The sequence below is a fragment of the Poromitra crassiceps genome (assembly GCF_964638095.1).
Source record: "Poromitra crassiceps genome assembly, chromosome: 1".
In the NCBI taxonomy this organism is placed as follows: Eukaryota; Metazoa; Chordata; class Actinopteri; order Beryciformes; family Melamphaidae; genus Poromitra; species Poromitra crassiceps.
In genome coordinates this window covers 14754951-14781046 of record NC_139623.1, presented here as the reverse complement: position 1 = coordinate 14781046, position 26096 = coordinate 14754951, and the positions used below count along the sequence as shown (strand labels likewise).

The following is a 26096-nucleotide window of genomic DNA, read 5'->3' as shown; positions in this document are numbered from 1 at the left end:
AAACACGACGCATTGCAGAATGAACAGTCACGTTCTGTCATCGCTTATGTCAAATCAAATGGGATAAAGCTAGAGCTAAACAAAAAACAACAAACTGAATCTTACAGTGCATTAATCACAATAATGGATATTTTTATAATGTTAATATTTCTTCTGGTTATACTGTATATTAAATGGGAAAAATCATTATTAGAATTCTTTAAATGATTTCAAAACACATTGTACCAGTGCAAATATCAGCCCTAATCCATATCAGATAGGATTGTGAAAGTGACCAAAAGCTCCTGCCTATTGGTAGTTGATATGCATTTTCAATAGGGCCCACCCCCCTCACCCCCCAAAAAGTGTTGAAAATGTATTTGTTTTGGCAGATTGCGGGAGTTGCGTACCTGTAGTCTCCCAATGGCAACTAGACAATAGCGACTCCCCTGAGTGCTGTCTGTTTCTTCGTCTGTTAACGACACTCCTAACACACATGTACAAACACAAACTGTGTCAACATTTGCCACATTGTATCACTTCTAACAATGATGTGTACAAATGAAGAACCCCATTTGAGCTTCCTACACGCCGGCTAGCCAACTTATAAAGCAAACGTATGTAATAGATGAGTGTGTATTTCCACATTCATAGAATTACTAGTTTTACCTGCTGGAGGCCAGGACTTGATATATCCGGTGCAGTGGACAACTACATACTGGGGCTCCCCTTCCTTGGCTGCACCCAAACCATTCCTGAGGAGGAGGGAGGAATTGGAAAACACACCGCAAATCAATCATATTAGTCAGAATTATTATGTGAATAATCACTTTGTTCTCCTGAATTTCCCCTAGAGGGTCAACAATTAATATCGTATCTTACATCTTATTCCTATTGGGCAATTCAAGGTAGGATGCTTATCTTCCCTGCAGACTGTGCACAACATAACATTGCTAAATAAATGCCAGCACAAAAGCTTGGTTTAGGTCACCTGTTTCTAGTCCTAAGGAAGCTGAGTCTGTTCATAGACATGGGTTCCACTGCACACGTGCCACACCTGCAAACAGACAGCCCAATACATGAACAATCTGTGTATCCAACTATCCATGCACATATATCATTATTATAACAATCTACGTATCCATGCATATATATCATTATTATAACAATCTGTGTATCCATGCACATATATCATTATTATAACAATCTGTGTATCCATGCACATATATCATTATTATAACAATCTGTGTATCCAACTATCCATGCACATATATCATTATTATAACAATCTACGTATCGATGCACATATATCATTATTATAACAATCTGTGTATCCATGCACATATATCATTATTATAACAATCTGTGTATCCATGCACATATATCATTATTATAACAATCTGTGTATCCATGCACATATATCATTATTATAACAATCTACGTATCCATGCATATATATCATTATTATAACAATCTACGTATCCATGCATATATATCATTATTATAACAATCTGTGTATCCATGCACATATATCATTATTATAACAATCTACGTATCCATGCATATATATCATTATTATAACAATCTACGTATCCATGCATATATATCATTATTATAACAATCTGTGTATCCATGCACATATATCATTATTATAACAATCTACGTATCCATGCATATATATCATTATTATAACAATCTGTGTATCCATGCACATATATCATTATTATAACAATCTACGTATCCATGCATATATATCATTATTATAACAATCTGTGTATCCATGCACATATATCATTATTATAACAATCTACGTATCCATGCATATATATCATTATTATAACAATATGTGTATCCATGCATATATATCATTATTATAACAATCTGTGTATCCATGCATATATCATTATTATAACAATCTACGTATCCATGCACATATATCATTATTATAACAATCTACGTATCCATGCACATTAGGGATTGGGAACAAACTTCGAATTTTCGAATAATCTTTTTTATTATCAAGATTGACTTATTATTGAAAGTCGAAAATCGTTTTTTTTATTATTATTTATATATTGTTTATTTTTACACGTGCCTGTCTCTTAAGAATGACACCGTTTGTCCATGTGACGTTGCCGTAGGAGCTGCGCACCAGAGCTGCGGAGTGCAGCACCCAGTAGCTCTAGAAACACTAGAAATGTAGTAGGAATTAGGGATGTTCATTTTGAAAATTTTCCAAAATCGATAATCGGTGAGAATTAACGATCAATTATCGATTATCGATTTTATTAATACTTAGAAAATTTTCAATTTTTTCAATTTTTTTTCTTCAATTTTTTCAATTTTTTTTAACAAAATGAATGCCTATGGCAGAAAATACGAAAGACAACGTGTTCTCCTCAATGAACTCTTTATTTCAATGTGTCTCCTCTCCAACACTGCTGTCCCCGGCGCATGCCGGTTTGAATTTCTCATGTTTAAAACAGTTTTGTTGGCACAAAGGCCCGTGCCCAGCCAGAAAACTAGAGACTATATGAAGCTCCACCTCACGTTAGTCGGCTGTGCAATGGAGTGGGGCGAGGAGGAACGAATTCCACCCAAACCTAGTCCAAAAAAAAAAAAAAATTTTTTTTTTTTTTTTTTTTAATAATTAAAAAATCGATCCAAATGCCACAGGATCGATTCCAATCCTTAACGATCGATTATCGATTTTCGATAATTGATGAACATCCCTAGTAGGAATGGTCTTAAACTGACTGTCTATATTACAGCAACACTCAGCCACAAGGAAAAGGTTTCAAGGCTTGTTACTGCTTGAGGAAAAGCTATTCTTTCTACTGTTCCGTCTACTGTTCCCTGAGCCATCTTGGCGCCTTGACTTTGGCCCAGCGAATTTTCAACTAGTGTTTTTGCTAGAAATGCCCATCCCATAGGTACCGTATATCATTATTATAACAATCTACGTATCCATGCACATATATAATTAGAACAATCTACGTATCTATGCACATATATCATTATGAGTAATTAACTTGTGGGTTAACTGTAGTGAGTCACACCTCATTCTGCAGATGAACGATCGTCGGGCTCCCATACTCATTCTGACTGAGGATTGTTGGCCTTCCTTCTTCACTGTTCCTGTCTTTAAATCCAACATCCTCCCTTATAAGGCAGATGAGATACAAAGTTCAGTCAAACATGGCTGTAATGAGGTGCATGTGGGTTCAGTCAAACATGGCTGTAATGAGGTGCATGTGGGTTCAGTCAAACATGGCTGTAATGAGGTGCATGTGGGTTCAGTCAAACATGGCTATAATGAGGTACATGTGGGTTCAGTCAAACATGGCTGTAATGAGGTACATGTGGGTTCAGTCAAACATGGCTGTAATGAGGTGCATGTGGGTTCAGTCAAACATGGCTGTAATGAGGTGCATGTGGGTTCAGTCAAACATGGCTGTAATGAGGTGCATGTGGGTTCAGTCAAACATGGCTGTAATGAGGTGCATGTGGGTTCAGTCAAACATGGCTGTAATGAGGTGCATGTTCAGGGTCAAACATGGCTGTAATGAGGTGCATGTTCAGGGTCAAACATGGCTGTAATGAGGTGCATGTGGGTTCAGTCAAACATGGCTGTAATGAGGTGCATGTTCAGGGTCAAACATGGCTGTAATGAGGTGCATGTGGGTTCAGTCAAACATGGCTGTAATGAGGTGCATGTTCAGGGTCAAACATGGCTGTAATGAGGTGCATGTGGGTTCAGTCAAACATGGCTGTAATGAGGTGCATGTTCAGGGTCAAACATGGCTGTAATGAGGTGAATGTTCAGGGTCAAACATGGCTGTAATGAGGTGCATGTTCAGGGTCAAACATGGCTGTAATGAGGTGCATGTTCAGGGTCAAACATGGCTGTAATGAGGTGCATGTTCAGGGTCAAACATTGCTGTAATGAGGTGCATGTTCAGGGTCAAACATGGCTGTAATGAGGTGCATGTTCAGGGTCAAACATGGCTGTAATGAGGTGCATGTTCAGGGTCAAACATGGCTGTAATGACTAATGAGGTGCATGTGGGTTCAGTCAAACATGGCTGTAATGAGGTGCATGTGGATTTAGTCAAACATGGCTGTAATGAGGTGCATGTGGGTTCAGTCAAACATGGCTGTAATGAGGTGCATGTTCAGGGTCAAACATGGCTGTAATGAGGTGCATGTGGGTTCAGTCAAACATGGCTGTAATGAGGTGCATGTGGGTTCAGTCAAACATGGCTATAATGAGGTACATGTGGGTTCAGTCAAACATGGCTGTAATGAGGTGCATGTGGGTTCAGTCAAACATGGCTGTAATGAGGTGCATGTGGGTTCAGTCAAACATGGCTGTAATGAGGTGCATGTGGGTTCAGTCAAACATGGCTGTAATGAGGTACATGTGGGTTCAGTCAAACATGGCTGTAATGAGGTGCATGTGGGTTCAGTCAAACATGGCTGTAATGAGGTACATGTGGGTTCAGTCAAACATGGCTGTAATGAGGTGCATGTTCAGGGTCAAACATGGCTGTAATGAGGTGCATGTTCAGGGTCAAACATGGCTGTAATGAGGTGCATGTGGGCCAACACTTGGTCACACAGGTCTTTGCACACACAGTAATTTCCCCCCCCCCGCCATGCGTTTTTTTAATCCATCATCCGATAAAAATCATTATGCACAGAAATGCTGCACACTATTATATATTATATTGCTATTATATTTGTCATTTTATTCGCAATACAAGACAAATAGTCGTCCTCTCCTGTATCTAAATGGTAAAATAAATGGTAAATGGCCTGCATTTATATAGCGCTTTTATCCAAAGCGCTTTACAATGAGTAGATACATTCACCGATTCATACACCGATGGTGGCAAGCTGCCACGCAGGGTGCTGGCACACCAACGGGAGCAATTTGGGGTTCAGTATCTTGCCCAAGGACACTTCGACATGCAGACTGGAGGAGCCGGGAATGGAACCACCGACCTCTTTCATCCAAATCGATTAGTGACGACCCACTCTACCTCCTGAGCTACAGCCGCCCGTATCTACATTACAACATAGGGTGACAGGCAGTGATGTGGACTGGAGAAGGCAGATATGAGGGCAGGTCGGGGGATGGTAACCGTATCGCACTGGACCGGGGCTCCGTACTCGCCTTCACTTTGCCAAGCTGGCTGTGGTGCGCCATGGCCGGGTGCCGCAGCACCGCTCCGGGGAGAGGGAGCAGAGAGGGGCCGCTCAGGTGGAGCAAAGCACCGGCGTCTCTCCGGCTGCCTATCCACTCAGACCAAGGGAGCTGGAGCCTTGCTCCACAGGCTCTCTCCCCCAAACACAGACAGGTCAAACAGCTCTCAAACAGCTTTTGACGGATGCGAAAGGCGCAGAAAATCTAACCTGTTCAGAAAACTTTAATGACGGACGAAAGTTTCTGAGTCAATGTGTAAACGTAACTGACACCAAATGAGGTCGTATTTATTTTTTAAACGTGCAACAATTTCGGACGAAAAATACGGACTTGGTGGGCAAAAGCCTTTATTCTGATGTTTTCGGTTTTAAATCAATGGATGATATCATTCTAAATCTTTCATGGAAATTATTATAAGTGTCCATGCACATGCAAATGTCAAACACAGTCATTTATTCAAAGAAGTCTTGTCTGAGCTTAACAATACACAGTCTACAAAGTCTGTGTGTGTGTGTGTGTGTGTGTGTGTGTGTGTGTGTGTGTGTGTGTGTGTGTGTGTGTGTGTGTGTGTGTGTGTGTGTGTGTGTGTGTGTGTGTGTGGTGGGGGGGGGGGGTCGTACCTGTGTTGTTATTCTCTGCAGTAGAGAGCTGCTCCCTGAGCTTTTCCGTGTCATCTGGGTGGAGCTGGTCATAAAGGGAGGAGCCAAGCCATTCAGATTGTGATTGGTTGAGGACGGGTGTGATGGAGTCAGAGACATAAACAACACGGCCAGTCTCACATGACACCACAAACAGGAAGCCATCGGCTGCCTCCAGGATGAGATGCTTCAGCTCCTACAGAGAAGAAATATCAGAGCGAGGCTAAGCATTGAGGACGAGGAGCCTACAGTGGAAGTGAATTGGTCAAGTCTTTGCTTAATTGTTTACATCACAGAATGTACCCTCTTTCTCATTAGGGATGATCTATGCTTCTCCCAATGTGTTAGAACATCTGACCCGCCCTCTATGTCCACAACTCTCTGTCACTCTTCTTCATACCTGGTCAGTGAGAAAAGATGGTTTGTGTGTCCCGTCTGCATTGGTATTGCCACTCCCTCTCAGAGACTTCATATGGGACACGGCCATTCGTAGGATGGTTAGTTTGTCTGGTTTCCGTGCCAGTGCACTGCATGTGGGCACCATGTCCGACAATTCTGTGATGTAAGCGGTCATCTTGTTCCGCCTCCGCCTCTCAATCTCACTGTGGTTCTCCCTGGAGCGAGGGAATGAGGGAGGCAGAGGTGGACGGGACAGGAGGGACAGAGATGGGGTCAACAGACGGGCAGGTGGACAACATGGGGTAGAGTTTAGAGTTAATGTTGCAATGCAGGTATGCAGATTGGGAAGAGGTGGGATTGAGAGAGAGAGTGAGAGAAGTCAATGAGCTATCGAAATGATCGTGAGGAAGCAAGAGAGCCTGGTCTTTCAAAGCCAGTCGGAGTGACAAAAGAGAGCAAGTGCCGAAAGAAAAAGATTCTTCAGATGTCCTGAGAGGGGAAGAGAGAAAGAGAGAAAGAGAGAGGGAGAGAGGAGTGTTGCTCAAGAGTACAGGATTACAAAAAGTGAACTGAAGTCCCTGACATACAGCCTTCCAGTTAGTGACACATAACAGTGGTGGGTTGAGACAGTTAACCAACTGGCTTGGGCAAAGAAGTATATCATTCAGACAGGAACAAAAACACATGTATATACAGCTGTGAAATAGAACCATATTTTTGTGCTACCAAATGGCAATGCTCTGGGGCCCTGGTAGTACAGGATAGTAATGCTCTGGGGCCCTGGTAGTACAGGATAGTAATGCTCTGGGGCCCTGGTAGTACAGGATAGTAATGCTCTGGGGCCCTGGTAGTACAGGATAGTAAAGCTTCTGGCATACTCTTTGCGCCCAGCCAAGCGCATAGGGCGCGCGGCGATTATGACGTAATTGCACGGGGCGTGTCGGGGGGCGAGGCCTGAGCGCAGCGCGGCGCGTCCATGGAGATTTTTCTATCAGCGCATTGGGTTTTGCTGCCTGTGCCTGTGAGATCTCCGTGGTAGGCTATCAGCGGATATCTGCTGTGATTGAGTCCTCACCGTCGTAAAGTCGCCTTCAAAGCATGATGTTCGATTATAACGAACTAGTTGTGTGGCTTAGCCTTCCCAAATGTTGAGGGTTGTTTTTTAGAATTTAATACATAGAATTGGGAACGTTACATTCAATTTCATTCAGACTGCCTGGAGGAGCGAGCTGAGCACTGAGTCTGTTCTGTTTTGGCCTGCGCAGAGTGCGTGCGCCCTCCTCGGAGCCCCGCCTCCAGCGCGTGCGCGAAGAGTATGCCAGAAGCTTAATGCTCTGGGGCCCTGGTAGTACAGGATAGTAATGCTCTGGGGCCCTGGTAGTACAGGATAGTAATGCTCTGGGGCCCTGGTAGTACAGGATAGTAATGCTCTGGGGCCCTGGTAGTACAGGATAGTAATGCTCTGGGGCCCTGGTAGTACAGGATAGTAATGCTCTGGGGCCCTGGTAGTACAGGATAGTATTTGATCAGATTCAGTGCATTCAATGTTGATATGGACGCAAGCAGGAGCAAGGTCAGATTAGCATCCCCAGGGGCCCCTAGGCACTGAAGCTCCTACATTACACTCGGACACAAGAGGGGGGGGGTTTGGTCAGTATATGGTCTCTCCTGATTCTAAATATAACTGAATTCCTTTGTTTGACCAAGTAAATCTATTTTTAGAAGCATTTTACAAAATGTCTATGGAAAAATGAATGGCTCACCAGTCACCACTTGCCCACAGCCATCAGGGTTTTCCATAAGCGCCGGCTAATTAGCCGTTCATTAAACAATTTCCAGCCGACTACTTTTGACCGTCACCATTTTTCGCTGTCACTTTAAATACCTGGAAGCGAGCAGCATTGACAGCAGCAGGCAGAGCAGAGCCCCCTCCTTTCTGTGTAACGTTACGTCATCACAGTCAGACACATGGGCCAGTGTTTTGGTTTGTGCGAAGCACCGCTCACGATAATGTCGACTGGATAGCCCTCATTTTTATGGACACAACGAGGCAGGTATAGGCTACAGCACGGCAAGATTTGAAGTACATTTGATTGACAAAACAGTCGTTATATAACCGTGCACGTTTGTGGTTATTAGCGCTAATCAGTAACGTTACGTTAAACGGACTTGACTAACGTTACATTATCATCACCTGTCATGCTAACCGTGACACACACGCTAAAAGGAAAAACCTTTAGAGTGTGTGTCACTCATGGCTACTGTCATGCTTTGTCATCTGGCTTGTGTCAGTTGTAGCAACATGTCCAGTCCACACAGATACCGCTAGAAGTTACTGTCTAACTTCTAGTGTTTGTGTACACAAAATACCACGAAATGCATTGTTATCAACTGTTATTGATAACAATGGCTAGCCTGACTAGAGTCAACCCTGGCTGTTTCCCCGACTGTTTAAATGGAACGACAACACGGGTGTGACGTCACATTACCATATTATGAAAATGTAAAGGAAAGAAAATAGGCTAAGGCTACCCCTCATTATATTATTACATCATGTAGGATAATGGAGGAATGTGGGTTACGTGGCCCACAGGCTGCTTCCTGCCTCTCACTCCTTCAAGATCTTTAGGAAACTGGCTGCTGGTCAGTTTATACAAAATGATAAAACAAGAGAAAAAGGGGAAAAAAATAAAGTAAGTTAATAATGGCATCCATATTATAATATTCTAATTATTATTATTGTTTATAGATATAGCTAGCTAGCTAGATAGACAGATAGACTGGTAGTTACTTCATCCCAGAAAGAAATATTTTGATTAGAAAATAGAATATAAACTGACCGGTCAGTATAAAAGGTCAGTATAAACTAACCTGATCAGGTTAGGTTTTCCTGAGTGCGGGTCAGTTTATATTCTATTGAAACCTCTTGCCATGGAGTGATCCAGCACCAGAGTGAATTGAATCAAGACTTTTTTGGGGGGGTGAGCACATTGGTTGTTGAAAATTTTGATTAGAAAATAAAAATAAAACATTTCTTTTGGGGTTTTTAGAGTGTGAGGATGGAAAACTTTAGAACAAGTTGAAATATGCACCAGCTTTGAACTTAATTATAGGAGATAAACATATAGAACAAAAGACAGAGGTGAAGTTATTGGGATTAATTATTGATAACAGAATGTCGTGGAACAGCTACATTGATCAGAAGGTGAAAAAAATGGGCAGAGGCATGGCAGTAGTAAGACACTGTAAAAAATGTATGCCCAGTGTTGGAGAAAAATATAAGTTCCATGCCATTTCCTAATCAATATTTCCTAATCAATAAGCTATAAGCTATAATTGCATACACATAATTAATGCTATAAACAATGACATGACATACACATTATGACATGACATCTGACATATAGATTCACCCATGACATCTCACAAATGCATATTTGCACTATGCAGAGACACATAACTAGCTTATCAAGCAGGAGATTTCTCCCCTTTGCTCTGGCCTTCAGAAACTCAGCATGACAATGGCCATGAGACAGGAACACTTGCTGATACAGACAGGCAGCACTGTAGGCTCCAAGTCAAGTCATCACCCCCTCCTCTCTGCTCCTCCCTCCTTTACAGTATAAAGCGTATGTCAAATTGTGACATCGCGGCTGAATATTTGACTCTGTACATCGATACATGTGTACATTGAGATTCATGCCCTCTGTCAATATATGCATATTGCAGAGAATGTAAGCTATTAAATATACTTTTATGGTAAATCTTCCTGGACTCATTGGTTTCAATTTATTTGGTATTAGATAAGCTGTGATATACATTTACATATACATTTAAGCGGATGTATAGAATTCTATTCTCTATCAATTGGCGTCACGAACAGGATATCTATGACAGAGCGGGTAAGTCTGAATTAATTTCATAATTCATTACTGAGCTGTCATCTGATATTTAAAAGAATCTGAAATATTTGCATGTTGTGGGTTTATCAAAAGGCTTTTGTGATATGGATCTATAAATACTGTAGGTCCAGCAACAGGTCCAAGGAAGCAGGACCAAGTTGATGCTTTTGAACAAATGGGTCTTTTTCATTATGGATCTCCTTTTAAATGAGGTCCAGCAACAGGTCCAAGCAAACAGGACCTAGTTGAGGCTTTTGTGAAACAGGTCCAGCAACAGGTCCGATAGCAGGACTTAGTTGAGGCTATTAAGAGGACATAACAAGTCCAGCAACAGGTCCAAACGCAGGACCAAGTTGATGCTTTTGAAAGATCTCCCCATAACATACCACTCACTCGGCGGGGTGTAGCCCCATGGCGCGCTGGCTAGGATCGGCCAGAGATATTGAGCACCGAGCGAGACTGGGAAGCAATCATAGTTGTCTAACCAATATGGTTGATATGTTTTGAAATACCTACAATGTGTAACAAGCATGTAACAAACAAACAAACAAAAATAAGCAGCTGTTTCATTGTAAAACAAAACAATTTCTTAAGAAGCCTATTTTAAAGGAGTTGAAGGAAGTTTGCAAAAAGTGTATTTTAGCCAATCCCAAAATACAGAATCAATTGTCCATCGAACAAATTGATCTGTCACCAAATTTGTAAATTCCAGATACCCCACACACGGACGGAACTGGTCAACAGGAGAACAACCGTCCCTCTGTCACCACCCCACATCGACGAAAAGGTAAGGTGTTGAATATTACTTTACACACACGGACACCTCAAGATCACAAGTAAGTGATAAACAAAAACAGTAGCTCTCTCTCTCTTTTAATACGGGTTTTAATACCCTTGGTGCGTAATGCAAGACTGAAATATAAAGAGTTGAATGTGAATCAATGAGACATTAAATGAATGCGACATTCACAGTAAATAGAGGAATCAGTGCTTTGCTTTTTGCCAAAGGGAGAGAGAGAGAGAGAGAGACGTAACAGAATTGATCAAAACAACGGCTCACCGAGTCGTGTGTAAACTAAAACAAATACTGTAGATAAGCCTAGGCCTGCTCAGTTGTCTTTTCATACTGTAAGGAAGCCATCTGGTTCTGCTCTCTGAAAAAGCTATCATAATGGACGCTGAAGGGCCTTGTAGAAGGCCAGAGTGTGAAGGAGCCAGAGAGACAATTAGACAGCTTGAGATGGTTATCAGACAGTATGGAGATGAGCCCGTAAAATTTGACACAGGTACCGAACAAAGTGTTTCAAATATGGCCAAGCAGATACCTGTGAACATACAAACAGACCCAAATCATTTGCCACATCAGATGGTTCAGCATTCTATATCAGCTGACCACATGCCAGTACGCATAGACAATTCAGGAAGTTCCCCATATCAGTACACCACACAGGGTGCCCCTCAGCCTAAATGCCCTCGATATACATGCAAGCACTGCGGAAAGAGAGGACATTACGCGAACAAATGCCGATATAAAAAACGGGAGCAGCCAGTGGACAAACAGCCATCTTGTTGATTCAGCAACACGAGGGTCAATCTTCCCCTATAGCTGGTCCAATGTGATGGAACATAGCAGGCTGAAATAATTTGTTTATGTTTCCTTGGAACAGTCAGTCTTCCAACAAGGTTAAACTTAGCCAGAAACAATTGGATCCCCAAAACCTTTGAGCAAACAGTGAGCCAGCCACCGCCTTTCTAGGTCGGAGAGATAAGCCCTGTCACAGGTTCAAACCCCACAGTATTATACATTATGAAATTGAATGTCGAAACAAGCCCCAGGTTCAAACCCCACAGTATATGATTGAATGAAATTTTTGTTTGTTATGAATCAATAGAGTGAAGTAAGCTGTGCATTATTTAAAGTGCAGTAAGCAAATTTGAATAGTAATAAATAGACTGTTGATTATTATTTTGAAAATAAATCCTAATAGAATGTGTTGTGAAGGGTGAAGAGTTCCTGTGTAAGATAATCTGAATCTGAAGTATTTTCTTAAACAGAAAAATATACATTTATTGAACCACCAATTGGGTGGATAAGATTAGAAATATTATTATAAAATGTGCATACCAACATTTAACTTTTGGTATGTTTTCAACACATAAGCAAAATTTACACTTAAGTACGGGTGAGATGTTTTCAAAAGTATCTATAGATAAGACAATGACCTCGGAGGACAGACAGTCCTGAGTTTGCGTTTGGAGCATGTGAACAATGTTGGCCCTCACTGTTTTATCTAGTGGGGTCTTGCCATCCCCAAAATCACTCAAGTGAACTGCCTGGGGTCTAGCCCGCCCCCCCCCCCCATGTAAAGCCCTCACCAACAGCACTTTCTGGGGTCACCCTCCGCCCCATTGCACATTGCCACAAGTCCACAAGGTCAATTCATTGCCACTCTGTAAGCTGTGAATGCCCACTCAGGAGTCATCTTGTTTACGAGGTCCATTGCAAACAAATTATAAAGTAAACAATTGAATATGTACTCACAGAGTATCTCAAAACATTATCTGCCGTATGTACGTACTTGTTGTACTAATAACTTGTAATGAAGTTATTTTGTCTAAAATACAGGCACATTGTGAAATCTAATGTTTATAGTTACAGGTTGTACGTCACAGAAAACCTTCAACACCAGCATAAATCTGTACTTTGAGTACTTTGATCCACAGTTCAAGAGGTCTACTTGACCTAGTTTTTGTAGAATAAAGAAAATTCTTTCTATTTTCAATATTAAATAAAAATGTGTTTTAAAGTATCATTTTAAGAATAATCAGTTATATGATACTGTGATTATGGTTTAATGAATATGATTAATCAATGTTATGAATGTTTTGTATTTTAGAAAGTTTCAGTTCCTATTTCAAACAAACCAATATTAAAGTAAACTAGAAATAGAATTTTATTCTAATAAAATAGTTCCCAAAAAGAAATTAAACCACTGCATGGAGTTGGGCTATTAAATAGTTTAATAACAACAATAACAACAGCACCAGGAACAAACAAATAAATGAATGAACTAGAGTCATCACATGAATGATGAGAAAATATTGTTCCTGTTGTGAATACTTTGAAAATATTTTACTTAAAGACATGATTCCTTTTACAGGAAGGTTTGAATAAAGTGAAGCTGGAAAGATTATATATATACATACTGTATGTATGAAGCTTCTTTTACAATAGTGGAAAAGATTTAAGTGTGATTTGGAACACACTGAATATTAAGTTCAATGCATTATATAATGATAGACTGTTTGCATTGAACCATATAGAGTTAAGATTAGTAGGCCCACTCCTATATATTATAGCCGCAGTGGTGATGTAATTTTGTCATTATATCACTAAAAACTGTTTTCTCTTTCCAATAGATAATGGAGATGCTGTGATATGAGCTGAGACTGCGCTGGACTGCATATTGATCAAAAATTCTGTTTTCTTTCAAGTGTTTAATGTTTCCTATGTTTTCAAAACCCCCCCTGCCCAGCCCTGGCCCACAAGTACAGATACAAGCATTATAGTGAATAGTGAACTTAAATTTTGTAATTATTATTGTTATAGTTGATGAACATAACAATTGGGTGGATTGTTGGAGAAAAATATAAGTTCCATGCCATTTCCTAATCAATATTTCCTAATCAATAAGCTATAAGCTATAATTGCATACACATAATTAATGCTATAAACAATGACATGACATACACATTATGACATGACATCTGACATATAGATTCACCCATGACATCTCACAAATGCATATTTGCACTATGCAGAGACACATAACTAGCTTATCAAGCAGGAGATTTCTCCCCTTTGCTCTGGCCTTCAGAAACTCAGCATGACAATGGCCATGAGACAGGAACACTTGCTGATACAGACAGGCAGCACTGTAGGCTCCAAGTCAAGTCATCACCCCCTCCTCTCTGCTCCTCCCTCCTTTACAGTATAAAGCGTATGTCAAATTGTGACATCGCGGCTGAATATTTGACTCTGTACATCGATACATGTGTACATTGAGATTCATGCCCTCTGTCAATATATGCATATTGCAGAGAATGTAAGCTATTAAATATACTTTTATGGTAAATCTTCCTGGACTCATTGGTTTCAATTTATTTGGTATTAGATAAGCTGTGATATACATTTACATATACATTTAAGCGGATGTATAGAATTCTATTCTCTATCACCCAGATACCTGATCAAACAATTAATTCAGGCGCTAGTTCTGTCACATCTAGATTACGGTGCAGTCATCTGGTCCAATACAACACAAAGTAATTTGAACAAGCTACAAGTAGCCCAAAATAAAGCAGCTCGTATAGCTCTGAATTGTCCATATAGAACAGCTGGCATGGAAATGCATAATCAACTCGCCTGGTTAAATGTCAAAAGTAAGTTACATTACTCACTTGTGTCTTTCATTAAAAAGATTATTTTACATAAAATCCCAGAAGTACTCTATAATAAACTAACATTCTTTTCAGATGAACATCAGCACTGTACGCGGCAGGCATCAGAGGGTCGATTTAGGCTGCCTCCATGCAGAACAAATTTAATAAAAGGAACGGTTCACTACAGAGCAATGGTGGCATGGAATTCACTACCAAGCTTTTTAGTATTAAATAGTAACAGAAGTTGCTTTAACAAAAAATTAAAGATGTATCTGTTTACATATGGGATACCCTGAAAACAATTGTGTTTTTCACTGGTGAATTGAGCTATCCTATGATCACAAAGGTAAGGAGAGTTATGTTTTTTGTCTCTCCACTTTTCTTTCTGTATTGTTTTGTATTTATTTACTAAGTTTTCTTCAACTAAGAAGTAAATAATAGAGCTACTGTATGTATGTATGTAGGTATGAATGTTATGGAAGTTGTATTGTCTGTATTGTGTTTAAGATGAAAAAATTGTTTAAAAGTATGATATGAGGACCCCAGGAAGAATAGCTACTGCATATTTGCTGTATCTAATGGTGGATCCAAATAAACAAACAAACAAACAAACAAACACAACCAGGGACCTCCACTGAAAAAGAGGCAGACAGAACCAAGGAGGCCCACAGAGAAAGAGAGAGACAGAACCAGAGAGACACAGCACCCAGGAGCCCCACAGAGAGGGAGACAGTACCAGCATTCTGAGGTTATCATTTTGCTCTCAAAGTGCACCAGATTGGTGCATTTTACTTTAAAATGTACAAAATGTACGTCCCCCTTTCGGGGGTCCTTGCCGGCTACTACTTTGACTTAGCTGGACATTCTCTGACCTAGCGGAAAACACTGAGCTATCAAATAACACTAAATCATGAGACTTAATCTTCTTGGAAACTATTTTTATTTCATTCTGATTGGTCTTATATTTGTGTCATAGTTCTGTGGAGCCCGACATGAGCCCAACCTTTTTGGGTTTTTTTAGGGCCCCTTCATACTGAAGGCCCCTGGGCACCTGCCCAGGTTGCCCATATGGTAGATCCGGCCCTGAGCAGGAGAGGCAGCCTTCCAGGGTGGTACAGGCCATACCTGGCTAGTTTTTCCTTATCTGCAAAACTCTGATATTCATCAAAAAACCTGTAATTGAAACCAACCCACTAAAACACAGACCCAAAAATCATTAACAAAGTGAAAAGGAGGAGAGTCAGAAAGAGAGAGAGAGAGAAGAGAAAACAAGGGGGAGCAAAAGGGGCAACTGTTATATCCATTTAATAACCTCCCCTACACACACACACACACACCTAATTCACCCTCCCTACCTGGCAAAGCGCTCCTTGTCATTGTTGGAACCTCCTGTGTCATCGTCACACCTGAGGGAATACAGAAAAGACAGGGCTCGATGTCTATTGGCGGGCTCAGACTACACAGACAATTTTAAAACGATTTGGTCGCACACAACATATTTTCAGCGTTGGGCCCGAATATGACCGTCGGGAGCAACGAACAGCTGTCTTTACCTCTTGTAGTGTGACATAATCAAAGACCAGTGTCGGAGCATCTGGGACGCGTCACTGGTCTTTTCGTCGGGCTGAATTATTTTCTCGTGTAGTTTGACAACTATTACGAGTTCCTTTTGACTTCAGCTTGAAGTGTGGAGAAACACAGAGTGTCCCCTCCCCATAACCAGAGCAACTCACTCACTCTCTGTCTGCCTGATGAGAGAGAAGAGGGAGAGCTGCAGCAGCATGCTGTGAGCTACACAATCAATTACAGGGCTTAAAATTTGGCGCGTGATTGCGAGAATCCCGCACATTTTCGCAAATTCCCACATATTTTCAATTTATAAAGGGGGAGTAATCCTGCAATGGTTTGCGCAGACCGATCAATGTGCGGAACGGTGCTTAACGGGGCACGGTGACTCAGTGGTAGAGCTGTCGCCTCGCAGTCAGAAGGTCCTGAGTTCGATTCTCGCCTGGGACACTGTGGGCGCTGTGGTTGTGTTCCCCCCCATATCTTCAGTGCCCACTGCCCAGGTGGGGTATCTCGTCGTAAGGGCCTTTCTGTCTGTGTGGAGTTTGCATGTTCTCCCCGTGCTCCCCCAGGGGGGTTCCTCCGTATATAACCCCCCCCATTAAAAACATGCAGAAGATCTGAGCCCTGTACTACGAAACTAGTTTAACAGATCCGCGATAAGTCCCTTTGATCTGGTTTGACTGAACAGGATCAAAGCTATCTAGTTAACTGATACTACGACGCTGGTTTTCTACTGTGTAAGTGGACCTGGGATCTGCCTGTGCACGCGCACGTTTTTCGCTCGTGCACAGGCGCGCGTCCACGCGAAAGAGGTGCGCCAGCCAATCACATTATGAACAGCTGAGTTGATCCACGCCCACACCCATTTCCACACCCATTTCCTCATTGAATGAAAAAGCGCAGCCACAGTGGGATCAGAGATTTTAGCGGATATTTAATGTAACCTATGGCAGAATGAAAATCCGCGTTGGATATAGTTGGGGGAAGGACTGTCTAAAGCTGCCGCTTGTATTCACATCAGTCATTTGATTTATTTTGATCAGCGATTTCTGTCTCCTACAGCTTTGTGCGAGTGTAAATGTACATTAAATGTGTAATCTCAGTCTATAAATTTCCACAATCTGTAAGCCTATTTAGACCATAGATTTAGAAAGCATGTTCAATGAATAATGATCTCTATCACTCATTATGTGTGTGTGGTTGCACTGATCGAATAATTCATATATAGGCTATAATAATGATATCCTAATATAAAAGAGAAAACTGCTGGACTGAATTAAGACGATGCGGGCATACTTTTCATTGATAAAAACTAGCCTATTTTTGCTCATATATTGGCATACAGCCTACAGGACACAGTTCCAGCTGAAACATGCAAGAAGCCTGCATATTTAGTATTGGGGCTATCCCATATTTATCCCATCTATAGGCTTTTCTGGCATGTAGGAGAATATCACCCTCACTCCATTTGAGGCTCCGTTTAGCCTATGATATGCGCTGCGGTGATTAATAGTGATCATATTTCTCCACGCATAGTTGAGCTGTTAAGACATAAAGTGGTAAGTAGGCTTAATTTAATTATGTAGCCTACAGAGCCACAAATGTTTTTCTTGTTATATTCTCAGTTGACTGCAATCTATTTTTCATATGGCGATCTTATATGAACGGTGAGTGACTCCAGAGAGCCGATTATATGGGTCTGTCATGGATTTTGATCTTATCCTCTGAAGCTAACCTGGTCGCAACCAGGTTAGCTTTGCAGCGTCAGTTGCCATGGTGATTTAAAGTTAACTTGCTTTGTAGTACGGCTAAACCAGGTTTAAACTCAAACTTACTCGGATAAGGCATTAAACTAGCTTCGTAGTACAGGCTACAGATCGTCATCGTCATCCGACCAGTGACGACAACATCCGAAGTCGGTCCCCGGGCGCTGTACGAGAAAGCGACCACTGCTCCTGGCCTGCCCCCCGGAGGAAAGGATAAAGCCAGGATGGGTTAAATGCAGAGGACAAATTTCACCGGCCACCGTCAGCATGTGTGTGTTGTGGCCCTCCGTGCATGTGTTGATTGTAATCGTGTGACAATAAAGACGGGCTTGTCCGTCTGAAATCGTGTTTTAATGCATTCAAATCACTGGGACACGTTACACGGGCGGACCACATTTCACTTACGTGGCCAGTTAACAACAAATATTAGCATGCTCGCTCAGTCCTCTCTCGACATCAACGCTCCTCTGCTGATTTCTCGGTGGATACACAGCTGCTTGCAGATCGCTGGCTAAAAAGTAAAACTACGTCATCAGAAGGGGGACTCGCTCAGAAAAAACAAACAGGACAAGTCGAACAACAAGGCACTTCTAGCTGTAACGTCAACGTAACACAGAGTAACGTCAGTGTCAGTGATGTTTAGCGTTAGGTTATTGACGATGAAGAATCTGATATCGATAATGACGTTAATAATAACGTTAATCCTCCTTATGCCGAGTGCCAGTGATGTCAACATTGTTGTCGCCACTTAAATGGCGTTTCTCATAAAACAGCCGTGAAAATCTGGTGGAAGCATTTTCAATAAAAAGTGAAACGACAAACAGATAATGGTTTATAGTGGACTTTCCATGCCTGCCCATTCCCTTCAATAGAACTCTCCCCAATGCAAAATTCGAACAGGTTTAGTTGCCAGTAATGACAGTAAGAAAGGCAGATGTAGTGAGCAAAGATGGATGATTTAATATTCCATAGCTCTGACCTAATCAAATCTAACTGACATCACTATTGTGAACACAAAACAAAGAACACTTCTGATATAATATGATATTAGTGTTTTAATAGAGTGTATCACTCAATACAAAAAATAAAGGCTTTCATAGAACCAAAAGCCTATGGCTTCTGCAGAAAAAACACGACAAAAGTCATAGTAATTTAGACTCAGGTGTGCATAAACTACTTCCTTTTTTAAACAAAAATGTGAAATTACAGTATTATCGCTTATTGGACAGGAGAAGCAGGTATTTGTCGGTTATAGTAGGCTAATGGCTGAAAAGATCCCCCCTAAAGTCTATAGATCCCACCCAAAATCTATAAATCCCCCCCATCTGAAGAACATAAGGGGGGAATTCCCCCCTAGTTTGCAAAGTGAATTTTAAGCCCCGTATTATACTGTAGGCTACAAATATACCAGGCTAGATTTTGTAACCTATATAGGCTATTCCTCATTTTCTGCTCTGGCGCTGTTCTGTCTGCCTTGCCTGCCCGTGCCCTGTTTTCACTCCGTGAGGTTATCAATTTTATTTAGTTTTTCACTGCGTGAGAAAATGGACTTGTGGCATGCGGATCGTTCCCGATGTTCTCCGTCAGAGTTGGTAGTCCTGGTCGGGATCAGACTTGTAGTGTTGCCACTCTCCCAGCCAAGACACATCACACATTGATGGCAGAATGATTGCTTCGTCTGACACGGTGACATCGTGAAAGACAAAATATATCGTGTAGTCTGAGCCCGGCATAAGCAGCACAGGCAGCCAATATACTAGCCTCAACGCGAGACTCATCAGTCATTCTTCCTTCTTCGTCTTGGATGCGCAGCCCCTATATCCACCGGGAGATGGTGTATATCGCTGCACGCAATATACACATTATCACAATAAAACTGTACCCACTCTGACACAATGTTGTTATCCAAGATTTCGGGGCCATGGTATTCCAAAATATTCTGTAGTTTCCAATACGAGCCCTTATTCACCTGCCGGAGCCGATGCTCAAAATTGTGAACTGCCGTACACCACCAAACCACTGAGCACCGAACAGATACATCCTGCGCAGTGGAGTAGTTGAAACCCAAAATATGTTTGCTAAAAACTTCGGCACTGGCATGTGAATGAGGGCTCTGTATTAGAAACTACGGAATATTTTGGAATACCATGGCCCCAAAATCTTGGATAGCAACATTGTGTCGGAGATGGGTACAGTTTTATTGTGATTGATAACGTGTATATACGTTCAGCTATTTTAGCCGATCTTCCAGTGGATATTGGGGCTGCCCATTCGAGACTGATGAGTCTCCATTGAGGCTAGCAATATACCAACTAGTCAAGCTTTAGAACCGTAAAGTATGTACCTGAACAGCTTGCTTCCTTCATCATCGTCATCATCAAAGTCTGACCTGTGAGAATGAGGAGAGAGACTATTTTAATAGCTTCACATAAGTATAAAGGATTTTGACCATAATGGTCAATATCAAAAAGTATTCCTATCGGCAAATACTCGTAACAGAGTACTTAACTAGCGTTACCACTAACAACACACACAGACTTACGCAGCTCTTCTTTTGTTGGTCCCTTTTGGTACGACAGCCCCACCACTTGCTTGGGTCCCACTTGCCCCCATACCCAGATTTGGATCTGGTAACTCTATTAATAACAGACATAAAGAGATGCAATGTAACGTTAGCATAACCGATGACAGGTGTCCGCCATAGAAGATGACAGGTGATGATGACTGAAAATGAAACCTCACCACTCGTTGGAATCCCAACCAAACTCTCAGAAAATGAAATGAAACTAACGTTGGCTACCCGTAACGTTATGTTTTACGCTAAAGTTTTTCTAACATACAATAACTAGCTAGCGTTGACGTTACATATCAAAAATGTGTCATTCTAGCAGTCGCCTGTCGTGAGCATAGCTTTCGCCAAATAGCTCAATCACAACACTGAGCCAACCTTACATCACCTAACCAGCACAATTTTAACCGAGCTAACGTTAGCCAACTGTAGCTGGCGAACTTTATATGCTTGGTTCACATTTGGCTCGTTTGACTGTGTAAGATAAAATCACAGCGAGAGTTGTCCCAACTGTTTTAGGCTAATCTAGCCGCCGTTAGCTGGAATAACGTTACCCTTGCCATCTAGCTAGCCTGCTACGCTAACGTTAATGCTAGCTGGTATTAGCTTGGCTAACTTAGCTGATGTTGTCACGCTATCCGGCTATCGTTAGTAAAAGTGTCAGATTTAGCTAACCGAGCACAATAAATGCGTAGTTATATGCGCATTTGACAGCTGCATGCTGTCATGCCATTAAATTACGATTCTACTTTAACCGTACCTGGGTTTGAAGAGGACATGTCCGTGTGGAATAACATAAACAAACAAAACAACTTCAGCTCCGGAAAAACCTTCAAGCCCCCCAGTGCTAGCTTGCTGCTAACCAGTTCCCTGCCGATTTCCTCACTCCTGTGCCTTTAATTCGTGCAGTGAATGTCCACCACCGCCATGGCTTGTATAATTTGACAGCGCCCAGAGGACTTGAAATTAAGATAAATTATGGTATAACTACATATACTTCAGGGTCCCTATTACTGTCCCCCCCCCGGTTTAAACCCCCTTCTATTCAAGATGGCGTTTCAGGCTAGGGAGCATAGTCGATGCAAGCTGTCTAGTATCTACATTTCTCCACATTCTATTGGATATAACACAAGCTAGATACAAATGACGTACAATGTTGGGAAATCCAGGTTTTTTGCTCCACCCCGATATGTGGAGGAAATGCTCAAGATGGGGCAGACAGCATGTCATGACTCAGAGTAGAGATGATGCATTATGAGGTGTTGTGAGCTGGTGCTCTGGCTCCATTCAATTTAGAATCACCTCATTCAATGGAAAGGAATTGCTTCAAAATGTCCCCATTCTCTGGGGTTGTACAATCTCTACAACCCAGTTTCTCTGGGGTTGTAGAGATTACTTGCAAAACCCCATTTAATGTCCAGCTTGCACAGGTTACCTTAAAAACCCCATTCAATGGACAGCTTGCAGAGTTTACCAGAAAAAAGCCAATTTAATGGATAAACCTGGGGTCTCCGAGGCCTGGGTGGGCCCCAGGACCCTGTGGAGATCCTGGGGTCGCTTCGGGGGGTCTGCGGGCAGAACGGAGGGTCGGAGACCCTCGGGACCTCTCCCACCCCCTAACCCTAACCTCTCCCATCCCTAACCTCTCCCACCCCCCATGCCTAAACCTAACCTCCCCCCCATGCCTAAACCTAACCTAACCTCTCCCACCCCTAACCCTAAACCTAACCTCTCCCACCCCCCATGCCTAAACCTAACCTCTCCCACCCCCCATGCCTAAACCTAACCTCTCCCACCCCCATGCCTAAACCTAACCTCTCCCACCCCCCATGCCTAAACCTAACCTCTCCCACCCCTAACCCTAAACCTAACCTCTCCCACCTCCCATGCCTAAACCTAACCTCTCCCACCCCCCATGCCTAAACCTAAGGACACAGGGGTCCAAGCAGACCCTCCCCATGCCTGCAGAGGTGGGCAGGGTGGTCGAGAGAAGAGCCAATGGAGAATCATATCCATTAAATGGGGTTTTGCAAGTAATCTGTACAACCCCCGAATCCTATCCATTAAATGGGGTTTTGCAAGTAATCTCTACAACCCCAGGGAAACTGGGTTGTAGAGATTGTACAACTCCCCATTAAATGGGGGTTTGCAAGTCATCTCTACAACCCCAGGGAAACTTAGCCTAGGTAAACCCAGCCCCCACGTGACCGGCTCTCTCAGTTCCAGGGTGAGCCTGAGAGCAGGTCACTGGGGGCTGGGTTTACCCAGGCTAAGGGAAACTGGGTTGTAGAGATTGTACAACTCCATCCCAGAGAATGGGGACATTTTGAAACAATTCCTTTCCATTGAATGAGGTGATTCATAGTAGAACGGGTGGAGTTGTACAATCTCTACAACCCAGCTTGCACACCTGAAAAAGCCACTGACAGTCTTTTACAGTCTATGGAAAAAGCCAATTTAATGGACAGCTTGTACAGGTCACCTGAAAATGCTAATTTTAGGCGTTGGACCCTGGGTCCTAGGGTTAGGGTCTGGTTAGACTCAGCTCTCAGTCTTAATCCGTTTCACTACTGTTGGTGGTTAGGTGGCGCTGCTCACCAAACGTCTGGAAACCGAGACTAGGGTCTGGTTAGGGTTAGGTGTTGGACCCCTGGGTCCTTAGGGTTAGGATCTGGTTAGGGGTAGGTGTTCGACCCCTGGGTCCTTAGGGTCAGGGTCCGACCCCTGGGGTCGGAGACCCACCGAAGGGGGTTGGAGAGGGTCGCCGACCCCTAGGAGAGTCCTTCCTCTGGGGGCTGGAAAAGGGGACCCCTGGGTCTCCCACCCAGGGATCAGAGACCCCAGGTTGATGGGCTTTTTCAGGTAACCTGTGGAAGCTGGAGATTGTACAACTCGATCCTAAAGAATGGGGGAATTTTTATGCAATTCCTTTCCATTGAATGGAGGATCTGACAGAGGCATATTCTTCTACATTTTCCTCAAACATTCAGTGTTAAGTGTCATAATCTCAAAATGCTCTAAGGCAGTGATACTCAACTTGTGGCCCGGGGGCCAGATGCGGCCCGCGATAGGGTGCAGAGTGGCCCTCTGACCATTTTATAATTCACAATGAAAACTAATACAATTTGACTGAGCTCCAGCTAAATTGTCTGCTCGCGCCCAGGCACTTACAGTAGTATGTACTTACATAACTTAACTTAATTAACTATCTATTGTGAGACTAAACTCCAGCTGACAAAATCCTAAAATCCACTACAGAAAAATGTATATTAATGTTTGTTTATTAACTGGCCCCTGGCCTCTTGTAATTTTGCAAAAGTGGCCCCCGGGCAAATCAAGTTGAGTATCCCTGCTCTAAGCAATCAAAATCAATTATCCCAATGGTAAGAATGTATGGGTAGCCTATTATTCTAAAACTCAGGTCTGGGGACCTCTATGGCTCCTTGACTGACGCAATCCCAGAGGAATGGTTTGATTTCACTATAATTTCATTTACTTGATAACATTGATAAAATGTAAAATGATTAGGTTTCAAAGAGCTGTTGTCTGTCTGTAGGTCAGTGTGATGGTCTGTTGTCTACCGGTAACCTTATCCAATATAGGCTACAACATCAACAATAAGACAAATTAGGCCTACACTTTAGGCACGGACCATTTCCCTCTTCACACCTATAATATTAGCTACAATATTATAACAAAATATAATCTCTCAGATGGATCTCATTGTGACAACATCTTATCAAATGGGGCTTGGTGGTCTATTGCAGATCTATTTGGAGGTCCTTGATGTGAAAACGGGACTTATGGGCTGCCTGCATTGTGTGTAATGCAGAAACAAACAAAATTGGACAAAGAGTTGTAGTTGTGATTCATGAGCTTTTGCTTTTATTATTACTGTAATAACAATACTTAGGCATCATTAAACACAAAAATAAAAAATAACACTGTAATTAGGACACAGTTATTTCTTCTGTATCATTGGGGGAGAGAGGTTTGCTGGTTGGTCAAGGTTAGTAAAAAAAGGAACATGGTGGTGGAATGGGGGCGAGTTTGAAGGGAGGATGAAGAGAGGAGTGAGAAGTGAATGACACTTAAGAGTTGGCTCTGTGACGTGAAGTGGAGACATAAATGAGAAGAGGAGAGGATGAGAGGAAATAAAGACAGGAGAGAGAGAGAGAGAGAGAGAGCATCCCATACATTACAGATAAGGCACTTGACATACAAAACAACCTTAAAGCATAACAACAAAACGACAACACTTTCATTATTTAATGAATTCTTCATACCTCTCATAACTGAATGATTGAGTTGCTAAAAACCTGATTTCAAGATGTTTCATCTCCTTAGTACTACTCTCCAGCGCTGGTACAGTGCTAAATGGAGATAGTCTGGTCAAGCGAGACTACCTTAGTACTAACATCAAACAAGAACATAACTGTAAACCCGTTTCATACATAGGAATCATACCTAAAATCACGTAAAAAAAAGAAGAAAACAAATCAACATTTCAATTCTTACCCAGGATAACATAACCCAGGCTACTAGGCAACAACCTCAAGATATCTGGCCTACATTTATTATAATAAAAAAAAAAAAAAATCTCCTTCCAATCGCCTTCGTAAAACGCAGACCAATCCGCCTCCACAATGCTTCAGTCAGTGGCTATAGTCATCTCTTTACAGTAGGTGGATGGCATCATCAGTATGGTTCAGGATTCCACTGGATAAACTGCTCAGGCCAAACCAGAAAGAAAGACATCAGCTCTGTCAAAGCTAGCAGGAGATTGTGATTCTATTGCAGCATTTGTAAAACACCCTCAAATCAAATCTATGGAAATTCCTGACTACTTAGCTACTTGTCAGCTAAGCAAGCTAAGCAGCTAAACAAGATCATATCTTTTTGGGCTCCTGATTGGCTGAACCCCTGATGGGTTAGGTTACTTTAGATTAGATTAAAGAAAATATTTAAATAAAATATTGAGACATATTATATGTCTCAATTAAAACAATTCATAAATCTGCTGTGTGAACTGTTCAGTGTTCAGCATCAAATAACAGACACAGAAAAGATCTACTCTGTATAGTGGCGAAGAAGATAATATAACTTTCGATTTCAGGGGGGGGGGGGGGGAGATAAACAGAAAAATATCTCTCCAATATCATGCAGACCTTTCTGTTATGCGTAAGAGAGCATTGGCACATTAAGATGATAGTGACAGAGAGGAAAATCTAAAACAATTAACGATTCAGGAAATCAACAGAAATTAAAATAAATAATCTAAATTTGGGTGCTTTTTAATTCAGCCACTACAGTCAATTGAAACAAAGTTACTCAAACTTTACTGCTCACCTCTGTCGTCAGAGAGCTCTACCTTACAAGGCAGACTACATTATGGATGGCCTTATGGGCAATACTGGAGAGCAGAGGCACACCGTCCTACTGCACACATTTGATGAGACACTATAGATTTGTAACCTGACGCTGCCAGATGGGGGCGGTATTGTTTTCACAACAAGTTGTGAAACCAATACCGTCCCCATCTGGCAGCGTCAGGTTAATAGGTTTGTGCAAAGACATCGCAAGAGCAAACAAAATTGCATAGACAGAAAATTGTGGGGGAAA

At 42.0% G+C, this 26096-nt stretch overlaps 1 protein-coding gene across 3 annotated transcripts in view; it reads right to left on the bottom strand.

Moving 5' to 3' along the window:
• arnt (aryl hydrocarbon receptor nuclear translocator) overlaps window positions 1-21495 on the bottom strand; it is a 30073-nt gene extending 8578 nt beyond the window's left edge. For all 3 annotated transcript variants that reach the window (XM_083646662.1, XM_083646663.1, XM_083646664.1), the window contains exons 1-10: window positions 21235-21495; window positions 20448-20541; window positions 20250-20294; window positions 15926-15976; window positions 6227-6440; window positions 5809-6022; window positions 3039-3141; window positions 971-1036; window positions 649-734; window positions 390-466 (exon numbers count right to left, since the gene is read on the bottom strand). In XM_083646662.1, the coding sequence (XP_083502788.1) occupies window positions 390-466; window positions 649-734; window positions 971-1036; window positions 3039-3141; window positions 5809-6022; window positions 6227-6440; window positions 15926-15976; window positions 20250-20294; window positions 20448-20541; window positions 21235-21271 (987 nt within the window). In that variant the 5' untranslated portion in view covers window positions 21272-21495. The remainder of the gene's footprint in view (window positions 1-389; window positions 467-648; window positions 735-970; window positions 1037-3038; window positions 3142-5808; window positions 6023-6226; window positions 6441-15925; window positions 15977-20249; window positions 20295-20447; window positions 20542-21234) is intronic.
• Between the last annotated feature and the right edge of the window lie 4601 nt (window positions 21496-26096).